The sequence below is a fragment of the Necator americanus genome, chromosome II (genome assembly GCF_031761385.1).
Source record: "Necator americanus strain Aroian chromosome II, whole genome shotgun sequence".
Lineage (NCBI taxonomy): Eukaryota > Metazoa > Nematoda > Chromadorea > Rhabditida > Ancylostomatidae > Necator > Necator americanus.
Window position 1 is genome coordinate 1,684,959 of NC_087372.1, and position 12,217 is coordinate 1,697,175.

The window sequence follows — 12,217 nt, forward strand, 5'->3', positions numbered from 1 at the left end:
CATATTGATCAGGCCAGAAGAACTAGATCAATATTGAACCGTCTCTCGGGAGCCGTTCGTGGGTGGATGGGAGACGATGACGAGAGGAGGAACAACAAAAGCCAAGAGCGAGGTGAAAGAATCGCTAAAGTGTGCGCAGAAGCGGGAGGGGCGAGGGATTTGCACAGAACGAACAGTCATCGCGCGGCTGCACTGTGCAGCCGAGTGCATGCCGCCGACGGCGGCGTTCCTCAGCGGTGGTGGAAAGTCCTGCGCTGAGCGATCGACGAGGCGAGGACCGTCCTCTCCTCCGGAACGACGATCCATCGTCGTCGTCGCCGCACAAAACCCCATGTTCGCAGCACGTAAACGCGCAACAAACGTCTCATTTGATGCGCGTTTCATAACAAGCATTTCGGGGCGGAAAAAACGAAAGACGACGAGAATCGTTTTGTCGAGGACGAGCCTCTTTTTCCAGTAAATGGAAGCTGTTGTGACGATGTGATCCAGAACTGACCACAAACTGGCGTCGAAGCTAAACGATACGGCTTGAAGTGGAAGTGGAACACGGGCGGAATTCCACAGAAACGACCTGTTCGACTGGCATTCCAGTGCAAAATATCGCCTTCTTTTTATGTATTAAAGGGGAACAAATGAAGCCTAAGCGCTCAGAGAAGACAGAACAAGTTTCTTGTTCTTCGTAGAATGTGGATGAGAAAGTCACATGATATAATGGGTGAGGAAATGATTTAAAAAAGGAAAAGTTAGGAAGAAATTATTTAGGAAAAATATTACTTGTGTCCTGCGCGTAATAAAAAATTACTTGTTTTCTTGGTAAAAGTTCAAAAAACCCACAAACCTTACGGTGGAGACGATTCGATACCTACATTTTTGATGAAGGACGATAAATAACACATTTCCATACATATAATCCTCGAGATTTCATATTTTCTTCCTTTAACAACACCGAAAGCTCATTAGAAACAATAAAATCTCAGCAGATCACTTATTTACTGAGTCATAAAATTTAAATGACAAGAAATACCAACAGGAGGGGAACTACAATAATTTCAACGTCATTCTCCACTTTTCCCTGTTTTTTTAATAGTACTATATATGTAAACGAGTGCCTAGGTCAAGGATTACAGGGATTAGGGTCAAAACATCTACAAGGATCTTTTTCAAAAGAAAATAATCTCTGTAGATGAGTTCAGGAAATAGCTAATATTTTATGCGAATGGTTTGTAGTTCAAAAATTCACGAAGAAATAGGTATTCTGGATATTTCTCCTGGAACTTCTCAAAATTCGTAGCACTGGTAAGAAAAAGGAAATTCGCGAAAAAAAAGGGGGAAAAATCACGACGAGTACACATACTACAGTAAGACAATTCCACAAATAACTAAAATATTCCTAAAATGTTCCAGGAGATTTCGCAGAATTCCGTCTATTTCACTTTCTACTCGTCATATTTATTGCTGACCCTATCGGAACAATAGGACCGATCGTTCAATGAGCTGAGCGCCTCTGCACTCCGTCACCGGAATCGGTTTTTCTCTCTTCCGTTCATTTCCTAGGATGTTACGCAACGTGAGTGAGGTATTTTTTTTCGGGAATGAGATCGCGTACGGACAAAAGCGAGTAGATGAGGTCCTTACGCGCTCAAAAAGACTCCTCTAAGAAGACGATCGTGAGCAGGAAAAATGTGCCGCAATGTTTATTTAATTCACAACGGTCGAACGAAAGAAATCCCATAAAAACAGCACCGTAACGAAACGCGAAGAAAATGCACGACAGCTTTCGTTTGCAATCCGGGGTCGGATCGGGAAAAGGGGAAATGTGGCGCTGATCGATTTTGTTTACTCTTTTTTTTTTCAAAAGGAGAAAGAAAAAAGCGAACAAGAAGAATGTAATGTGACTCATATTGCGGAACCAAAACTTGTAGGCTTCTGCACTTTTTGTTTATCTCATTTTGCCATTTCTGACAGAAGAATTAGAAAAATTAAAACGAGCTCACAATATTTCGAGGAAAAAATTAAAAATAAATTGAATTTAAAAAAATATTTAATTAGACTGAATAGGGAAAATAACTGATTTCGAAAATGAAACGGCGGTGAATCAATAAATAGGCAATGAATTAATGAAGGAATGAACAAATTAGCGAACCAATGAGCGAAAGAATGACTGAGTGAGTGAACGAGTGAATGAATGAATGAATGAATGAATGAATGAATGACTGAATGAATGAAAACGCGTATTCTTATAGAGCTTCACAATTATAAATATATATTACAATTGTATTTATAATATATTACATACTATATTTTTTACAATTATATATATATTATTTAGTGAACATGTGAGGGAATGGAAACAGTTGGAAATCGCATATTTCAGAAACAGGCGACGTCTCAGCGACAAAAGTCGCTTTATTTTCACCACCAACTGATCGCAAGTGAAACTGCTGGTGCTGAGCGATTTTTTTTAGGGTGGGGAATTCCAAGAGAGATCTAATAATGACGGTACGATACCGGTTCGCATGACTGTTAAACGATGTTCACTTGTTAGGGAATCTTTTAATTATTTCTATGCACTTCCTGATGTCCCGACTCTCCACAAAATGTTCAGGAACTGCCGCGACTTTGATCAGATCACTTTAACTGGTTTATGATATTTGCAGAAACGAGCAGAACCATAATTAATTTCGATGGGGGATTTTTCCTTTGGCAAACGTTTCTGCGCAGGAGATCGCGTTGGGACTTTGGAAAAATTTCAAAAACGTTTAGTTTTGTCATCGGAAGTTCATCACATACGAAATAGAGGTGCCTTTTCGAAAAACTTCCAAAGAACGATTGGTTTAAATGTCATTCTAACCTTAACGACCACCTATTAATGGTCTACCATGACAATCATCATGGATTATGAATTGGAAAACGGAGAACCTTAATCAATAATACCTGATCGAAATTATCCAGAACCTGAAATCCAATCAGTTATTGTTTCTAGGGACCAGTGAGGGGATAGGGTTAAAAAATACACATAATTTCATACTAATTACCTCGTCTGAGGGGAATTTAGCCTAGATGAACTAAAAATTAAACAGCTCCGAAATATTTTCCTGATTTACCTTCATATGATCACCATAGTGGTTGTAAAAGACGTAAACAATATTTTTTACTAGAAAAAAAAAATTTGGGAACATGTGGGACAATAGCCAGTGACACAGACGCATATCTCAAGCTCTTTTGCTTTTTCGAAAATCAAGTTTAATAGAGGCTTTTAAGAAAAGGGTCATAAATAAATACATGAAAATGTGTAGATGACAAATTTTGAGGTGAAATAAAAATTTATTGTCGCTTACAGCTAGGTTAACTTGAACAAATAATAGCAACAACAATGGAGGATTTAAAATGGTCACATGTGTTTTTAAATTTTTTAAATGCGCTTCGCTTCGAAAAATTAACAAAATTCATCCGCTTCCAACTCAGCTCAGACATGAGAAAAAAATGGGCGAAACGGGGGCGGTTTCCCTCTTTTTTTTCGATTCGATTCTCGATGTCGTTATACGAAACGAATGTAATGTTGTCGTCCCCCCCTCGGTACTGGTTTATCGATGACGCTTCACTGATATTGTCATTTCACAGTGGACGCCACGTGTTCGCTGTGAAAATTGCTTTTTGAAAACGTCGAATCGCTATTGTTATAAAGACATCATCAAATATATGGATGTGAGCATTTGCGCCCAGGGAAAAAAGCGGGACGGCCGTCCACGGATGTCTTATCACAAAAATTCCCCGTCTATTACGATAGATAGTTCCGATTTACGATTTACGTTACGATTCCTAACCTATTACGATGTAGAGTGTAGCGGTTATGGAGTAGCTACTAATCTGACCGCGTATCGACCACCCCTGAACACAGTGGTGTCTGAAAATCAAGGATGCGCAACGTAGGGCTGATCCGGAGGCGAACGAGGTGCATGCCAAGAGTAAAATGCGTGAATGCGGTGTCAGTTCCAGGGATTTCTCTACGCTGCTGAAGGTCAGAACGTCGCCGTAACTTTCACTTCCGGAATCTCTCGTCAGAAGATGTTCAGGAAAAAGAGGAAAAATCAAATCATCTGGAAAAAATCAAATCAAAATCAAGACTGCTGGTCTTAGTGGGAAAATAAGTGAGATGAAACAGGATGGAGCGGAAAATGGAGCTGAGCAGAGAAGTTGAGGTTCAACACGCGAAAACTACAGAGAATATGATATGCAACAACTACATCGAATACAGTATCCTTCGAGAACTGTAGCAAAACATATGCAGTGAATTTTATGACGAAGAATGAGAAGACAGCACGGAATTCGCTTAGGAATGAACATATGCACTTGGTCGACGCAGCGCTCTGTTCATCATGGGCGCTGGTGAACCCGGTCCAGAAACCTGACCACTCCAACTGATGTCTTTTTCAGTAATGGCAGTGATAATGCAAAGATAATTTCCCAACAGTAGTAAAATGTGCCCCGCTTGGGGCGACAAAATCCCTAGTTTGTGAGGATTTCCATGTGGCTGCTGAAATAATTGTAGGAAGGGTTAGATACTTAGTTTTTCCCTTAAAGCCACATGAGCTTAAGGTAGATTCACGCTGGACGAAAACCAGCGTTTCCAAAAAAGCTGATCAGCCCAAATGCATCAAAACCACACCACGAAACATCCGAAGAAGAAAATCCAGATGTCTTCAGTTCGCTGCTGATAAAATAGGGCCTAAAATGGATCCCTGGAAGAGAAAAAAGTTCTGGAAAACCTCATCTATTCAATTATAAGCGAATGTAGGATAGAAATGCCAGAAATTGGTGAACCCTGTGAGACGTTGTGAGCACAAAAAGCGGTTGACGCTCGACCAGATGGGGCCGTCGACTATCGAGCTGCCATTACTTGACGCTGAAAAAAAAAACGGCAACATATTCGATCATCGCGGCCCTATATGATTCATTTGTAAGAATCGATCGATCATCATCGGTGGTATCATCATCGGCTTCGGGGAAAGCGGCATGGATAACACAACATGATACGACATTGGTTTGTTAGGTCCATTGAAATGTTCTAGTTCGGTTCCTGACGATGACGACGACCATCCAGTAGCAACAACGTCAATTTCCCTAAAGGACCTACTTAAAGAACTCTTAATTTTTGAATAGGACCACATTAAAATCGAAAAATGTGGGTAAAAAGAATGACAACGAAGTTGAATCCAAAAAAACTCCAAGGAGTTAACACCGATCCTGAATGTGAAACGGATTTGAACGAACATCTTTTAAAAAAATTGCTCCCGCCATTAGTTCAACTACGTAGCTGGTTAGTAATGAAAACCGAAGTATTGATTTTTGATGGCCTGCACATGAGGTTGTTTACTGGGTTTATTGATTTTTATTTTGCTGAATCATCTCTTCGAAAATTCGAACACAACGATTCAATACATATTCAATAATGATAGTAACTGTGCTAGTAATTTATTTAAAAAAAAGCTCCAAACCAGAAATAATTTCGAGGGACAGCTCGTGTATCCCAGTAGGAAAGAAGATCCATTATCCAGGAAACTGAATACCTGGTGTAATAAATTTTATGGGTTTTTTTTTTGTTGGGAAAATTTAAAACTAGAGAAATGCATCGTATTCCGGTTCTAACCGAAAATTCCAGAAATAAATAAGATATTCGACTGATTCATTGATACATCAAACATGAATTGGTTATCTCATTCAAAAAAAAATTAAACTACACGGAAACGAATAGGGAGAGAGAGAGTGGAACAATACGTGCGATCATTTTCCAGAAATTTCCTGCTGATGAGAGCTGGAGATGAACTGTTCATAAACATATGTATGTACATCGAGGATGTCATTTTTTCTAAATAGTTATTGTTTCATTCACCACCTAATTATCTGTTTTTTTTTCAAATGTAAAATTATCAATAAAATACAATCTATGCATAAATAATTATTGAAAAATTGACAAAATCGAATTTAAAATGTTAATACTTACTTTATCTGCTCAGAAATCCAATAAAAGTGTACTCCACGCTAAAAAAATAAAGTGAAAATTGTACCATTAGTGTTGGTAGAATTTATTCTAGCAGAATGAATGAAAAGAAAAAATGAACAGACGTGACAGAAGACTAAGAGAGATGAAATTAGTAGTTTTAGACATGATGCCCATAAAATTACCTACAAATAGTTACCCAAACAACTTGTTTTTAGACGACAATTAAATCGAAACAGGTCTGTCTCATGAGAAAATTCATTCAAAAGATTGCTCGCGGAACATAGGGAACGGGATAAGAAAAAAAGATGCTCTCAGAATGTCTCTTTTTTCAAACTCCTTCAACTTCCTGCTTTCCCCAGACGTCTAAAAAAGAAGCAAAAAGAGAGAAGACAGGAGCGCACAACCACAAAAATGTGATTTTTTTTTTTTTGATACTCGAAGAAATTTTATGTTCCCACCCAAGTCATCAGTTCCAAGCTTTTTCCGCCCAAAAAAAATATTTAAAATAAAAAAGAAGATTTAGTAGAGGAAAAATTGACTTCAACGGATCAGAAGGGATTTCTAGGAATTTGTTCTCTTGCATGTTTACCTACAGAGCATTTCTTAAGATACTGGAAACAATAAAATTACAGTAGGTTCCACTGTTTGGGAAAAAGACAAAAGGTGCAGGAAATGCGCTAACCGCGATGGTAAAATAAAAATTCACATCGTCTCAGAAAAGCCGGAACCACCACACAAACGCAAAGTCAGTCTTTATTTTTATTTCTCGTTAAATATATAAAAATATAGACGGTTACAAAACTTCTCTCTGGGAAATATCGAAAAAAAAAGAAGACAAAAAAAAGAAAAAAAAAAGACCATTTTTAAAGCTCTAAATGTCGATAATCTGTACGAGTTTTTCTTTCGGCAAAATTCGTCCGCATTGCACTACAAGCGTGATTTAGCAGTTTCAGACGTTTCAGAGAAGCATTACGTTGGAGATGACCGTGCAACAGATAAAGCAAGAACTAAATTTACCTTCTGCTCTCATTTTGAAACAAATTTTCGGAGAAATCCTAAGAAAATGGACTGTTTTCACGTCATCCAACGACACCGGGAAACTAAAATTTCAAGTGAGTACATACGTGAAGAACGGTTTTTAGTCACTTCGTTTCTGAGGAAGGCCGGGGCTTTTCTAAGGTGAAACACAGTTGTCGTGTCATGAAACCCCGGTACACTTCTGTCTATGTTTTTTTCCTCAAATCTCGAAACATCAGGCTAGTAAGGGTCCCATTCAGAAAAAAAAACCTCGCAAGGGCACTATTTGAAACCACAAAAGCACGGTTTCTCGGAACGTTAGCCAAAGAATTGGGAAAAGCGGACATTCGGATAAGAAGGTCGCCAAAAAGACAAGCAGATCTTTCCTGAGTTCAGCTGCGGAGTTATGTCACCGAGGATCACAGACTATACGGTAGGAATTGAGTGGATTGAAGCGGGGGAGAGCTCAGGCTTCGTCCACGGATCCGATGTGGTTCCACGGCGACGAAGGAGCAGAACCCTGTCGCAGAAAAAAGAGGAACAGCTGATGGCTCGACTGCGCTGCTCCGTTAATGTCCGTCATCGCGCGACGACGCCACAACTTCCACGTGAATTTTTCAAGGCTAACGTTTTTTTTCCCCCGTAGGTTCTACTGGAGCCGCTAATTAGCACTGGAACGAGTTCAAAACTCACATGATTCGTTTACGGGCGAAAAAAAAAACGGGCAGTTAATGGAAACAAATCATGGAAGCGTAGATTTTTTCAGAGAACCCAGACCTGATGTGCTATCGATTTGTTCCACATCCATTATCACTTCTATGCCAATAAATTCCACGAAGAAAAAAAATAGCGGAGAAAAAATTCTCTGCCGTACATGAAAGCGGAAAAAGTCCAATACGTAATGAATACCGAACGTTTAGCCGGACCAGCCATCAAAAAGTGAAAAAATGATTTTAAAAAAATGATAGAACCAAGATAGCTTTTAATTGACGTCTAAAAAGAAAGAAATTTTGAACACAAACAGAAGAAGAGGAAAAAAAACTGTCGTAGTGAGAGGAAGTTGAGAGACAATGTATTCGGGGGGGGGGAAACCTATCCGACCAAGTCCTGCGACCACAACATTACTGTTCGGCGAGGCGAGGATGAGTGGGATTATTGCGCGCTGTAGATTTAAAGTGCATCCGATGAGATATGTATTAGGATCAGATGTTTCGCATTAGAGAATGTGCGTCAGTTCAGCGTTTATCCAGGTCCGTCCCCAACTCACTAAGGATATCGGCTGATTCGTTGGGGAACACAGGAGAAACCCAAATTTCATCATTTTAACCGCTCCTTCTACTCAGTGGACCGTAACCCAAATTTCATCATTTTAACCGCTCCTTCTACTCAGTGGACTCCTTTACATTCTTCAATAAGATAACTTGGAAAAATGATATGAATATTTATTTATTTTTCTTTTTCAAATATTTATGTATTATGCTGTATTATTTATATGTCCTATGCTACTGATATAGTTGTTGTTTTTCTATTATGTATTATCTTATTATTATTATTAGATTGTATTTCCGTATAAAAAGTTAGTGGAGGAAATGACACGGAATATCGGTTGAATGGACACTAAGCATCTCTTTTTCTGGTTTTGAGGTACTTTCCACATTTAACTCATTTGTTTTGAGCTACCTTTCAGCTGAACCCGGTTTTCTGCGATCATCGCCTTACTGAAAAAAGAGGACGAGTGCAGACAGAGAAAAAATAAGTAAAGGAATTATCGAAAAGAAAAAAGAATAAAAAGCATATCCTTTGTTTTTTTTCCCAAGTTCGAGGCAATGAGGTTGATTTATCTATCGAAATAGGTGATGAATTCCCGAACCGGGGCAGAAATTTTACCGGCAACCCTCGCACAGGTAATTAAGAAGAAATACAGCTATTTTGCCACTAAACTTTCGGCAAGGAATAATTTTTTTTCTGAAGTTGAGACGTCTGCGATCAACGAAATCAAGCATAGAATGAAATTTTCTTCTCAAAGGAAAAAGGAATTTAACAAAACCTAAACATTTAAAAAAGAAAAAGTGTTCAAAATCAAAAATTATGTTGAATAATGAAACTACGATCTTGAATAACGTACTTCTAATTTTGGAAAAATTGAAAATTTCCCGTTCACTTCCGAAATTTTGAAATGGAGCAGTACTTAAGAATAATACGTCAGTGTTTTGTACTTACTACAAAAATTACTAATGTAAGGACAATAGCTGAGTAGAGGGTTTTTCGCATCATTTTTAGTCGACTACTTGGATATTTAACTCCAACACAAAAAATATGATGTAAAGTTCAGTTGCATAATTAAATTACTAATTAATTAATTGGTTTTCCCCCTCACTGGCTTGGGATTTAGAAGATATTTTCCTTCCGTACACTATGAAATCGTAGTTGAATTAATTGTCAACGCCGCCAGAGCTTTACTGTTTGAATACTAGATGCTATAATTTCTATAATTTTGCTAGATATATCCAGAAATCTTGACAATTTTATATTCTCCTACTGAGTTCCCGACAATCCAAAAACCATTCTAACCAGTCCCCTCAAAAAGTGATGTTTCCCACTGTAAACATGCGTTAATTCGCGAAATACTCGCCTCTTAGAAGTGAGTTCGTCGTGCCAAACAACACTTAGCACTGTTTTGAGTTCTTTTTTGTGAGTAACAGTGGAAATGTGTTTTGAGGTGCGTTGAACAAAAAACGCAGGGCATGAATGGGACCGAGAGATCGAGTGCGAGTGCGCCGACGGCTATTGCGAACCGTAATGGGACGAGTGTAGGCGAGGAGGCACCACACCCGCCGCGCATCGTTAGAGGACAAATCATGTTCTCCTCGCTCTGCTTCTTCGCAATTTCATCCCGAAACAATAGAGCATCAGCTTAAGTGTGATCAAGTCATCCTGACTACCACCGCGGCCCGAGAACTCGTCCTTTCAATGGGAATGAAAATCGAGGAACAACAAATGCAACACACAGTGATCCACAGCGTTTTCTTCGTGGATTTTCTTCCAGAATGAGGGTTTTGAAAGAAAGGCGACCAGCCTCCGGATTCCCACTTTGCTGAACGTTGCGAGACATTGTGATAAATGAGATCGTATCATTTATAAGAGCCGCTGTGATTACTTCGCTACAAAAAAACCTCATTCTAATCCAGCCGGTTTCTTGAGGGTGAAAGGGTAGCGTCTTCAGATCTATCTCATATTTAAAAAGCTCGTAGAAAAAATAAAGGGCTGTAGATTGCCCTCTTCTGCTCTGGTCCGTAGATCAAATTATCCTCCAGGTATCGCGGCTTAAGTAGTGTACGAAAGACCACAATTATTTTCAATTTAAAAAAAACTAAATTTAAGCAGATTTCAAAAGTGTTGAGTGCAGAAATAATTGAATTGAAATAATTTGCAACTGCTGCAGAGAATAGGATAAAAAAATAAGTAATAAAATAATGAAAAATAACAAAATAATAAAGTAAGTAGAACTAAGGAATAATAAATGTAATATGTAAAAAAATGCAATACAGATCGATTGATGAACATAAATGAATTACTATTTGTTGCTTAGGAAACAATGAAAAAGACTGATCCCATATTTGATTGAAGAAAAAAAGTTCTAGAAAAGACACGTAGCTACCAGACTTAAAACGCATACTGAAGAATCTAAAATTGTTTTTTTTTCAGAAAAAAAATTGGAAAAAAAGACGTTTTTTGGATTCTCGATAGGAGGCTTTGATAGGATCTAATAATTGTAAAAAATATTGAATAATTAGAGAAGCTCAGCAAAAATCTACTCAAGAAATCGTAGTTCGCCCAATATTTATTTACTTATTTATTTATTTATTTATTTATCTATTTATTTATTTATTTATTTATTGGAAACACCTGCAGGTGTATCACAAAACAAAAAAAAACAAAGTAAGCAAAAAAATGCCATCGCTCGCCTTCGCCTACTCCAACGCTGCCGTTTACTCTGAATTCTGTGGAAAAAAGTACGAGTCGAGTAATTCATGATTTACTATCTCGTGTCAAATACGGAACGAGTCATTTATTAACGCCATTCCTTAGTATTTTACAGTAGGGAGTAGTTTCTGGAGCTAATATCAAGGAAAACAAACGTATTCGCTATTTTTAAATTGCAACCTGGAAAAATTCGGGAAGCTTTCGTCCTTAGCCCCGTCTTAAGTTGGAAGTTATCCACAAATAATCAACTATACCGTCAACATCTATGATATCTCTGAACGAGGACCAATTTATGAAGAAATCTCAACAAAAACAGTAATGGAAGGTAATCCTCATAAAGACATGACAGAAAAAAACTGCGAAAAATCCATTGAATAAGTCGTTACACAGTTGTTTCCCTCTTCCAAGAAAAAACCTCGTACGCAAGCATTAATTTGAAAAATGTTCTGCTGTTCCAACGTAATTGCGAAGGCAATCAATTGGATGATTATGAACTATTTCTGCTATTCAATGGATGAAATCATACCTTCAGAAATAAATTAAGCGAAAAAATAGTCCGAGTGTCCTCTGGAAGGAATAAAATTCGATTTTTCTTCAGAAAAAGGATTTACAACTCCCATTAAAACTTTAAAAATCTTTGAGCTTTGAAACAAAACTGCTTTAAATTACATAAGAAAGGGAAATCAAGAAAGATAAAAATCTGTGAAAATGAACATACAGCGAACAGTTTTAGGGGAAAACCCTAAAACGTTCCCAAAATTTTCCCAAAATCCTGGAAATTTTTTTACAAACTGTGGTGGATTGATACTGTGAATAATATGTGCCAGGAAACACCACGAGAAACTCTTTTTCTGAAGGATTTACAGAAAAAACGGAGTGTGACTCCAAGAAAGAAGAGATTCTAAGCGTTAGATCCGAATAGTGCCCTCGAGTCATTTTTGGGGATATGAAATATTTCCAAAAATTTCCGAAAAAAAGTACAAGTTTCATTAATCCGAAAATTTCAGCCAGCTACACTGTCTGCCCTTAATATTTCTGGATATGCTTCGAATATTCAGGTATTATACACAACCACACTTGAGGTACGTGCACGATCCCTCGTAAGCAGATCGAAGCCTCCGCCCCCTTCGGAAAAGATAAATTGCTAATTATCATAATATATGGTTCCTATTGACTAGAAAAATTGCAGAGAATACATTTGTTTGGAAATTGCCT

General features: G+C 38.0%; 2 protein-coding genes across 4 annotated transcripts in view; both read right to left on the reverse strand.

Annotated features, from left to right (window-relative positions):
- Window positions 1–12,217, reverse strand: part of RB195_016589 (uncharacterized protein) — a gene marked incomplete at both ends in the record, with an annotated part of 78,100 nt that overhangs the window by 56,027 nt on the left and 9,856 nt on the right. The window lies entirely within an intron of this gene.
- On the reverse strand, window positions 28–393 carry RB195_016590 (uncharacterized protein; the record flags this gene model as incomplete). Its single annotated transcript, XM_064183183.1, has 1 exon — window positions 28–393. The coding sequence occupies one exon, from the start codon at window positions 391–393 to the stop codon at window positions 28–30; it is 366 nt and encodes a 121-aa protein (XP_064039064.1).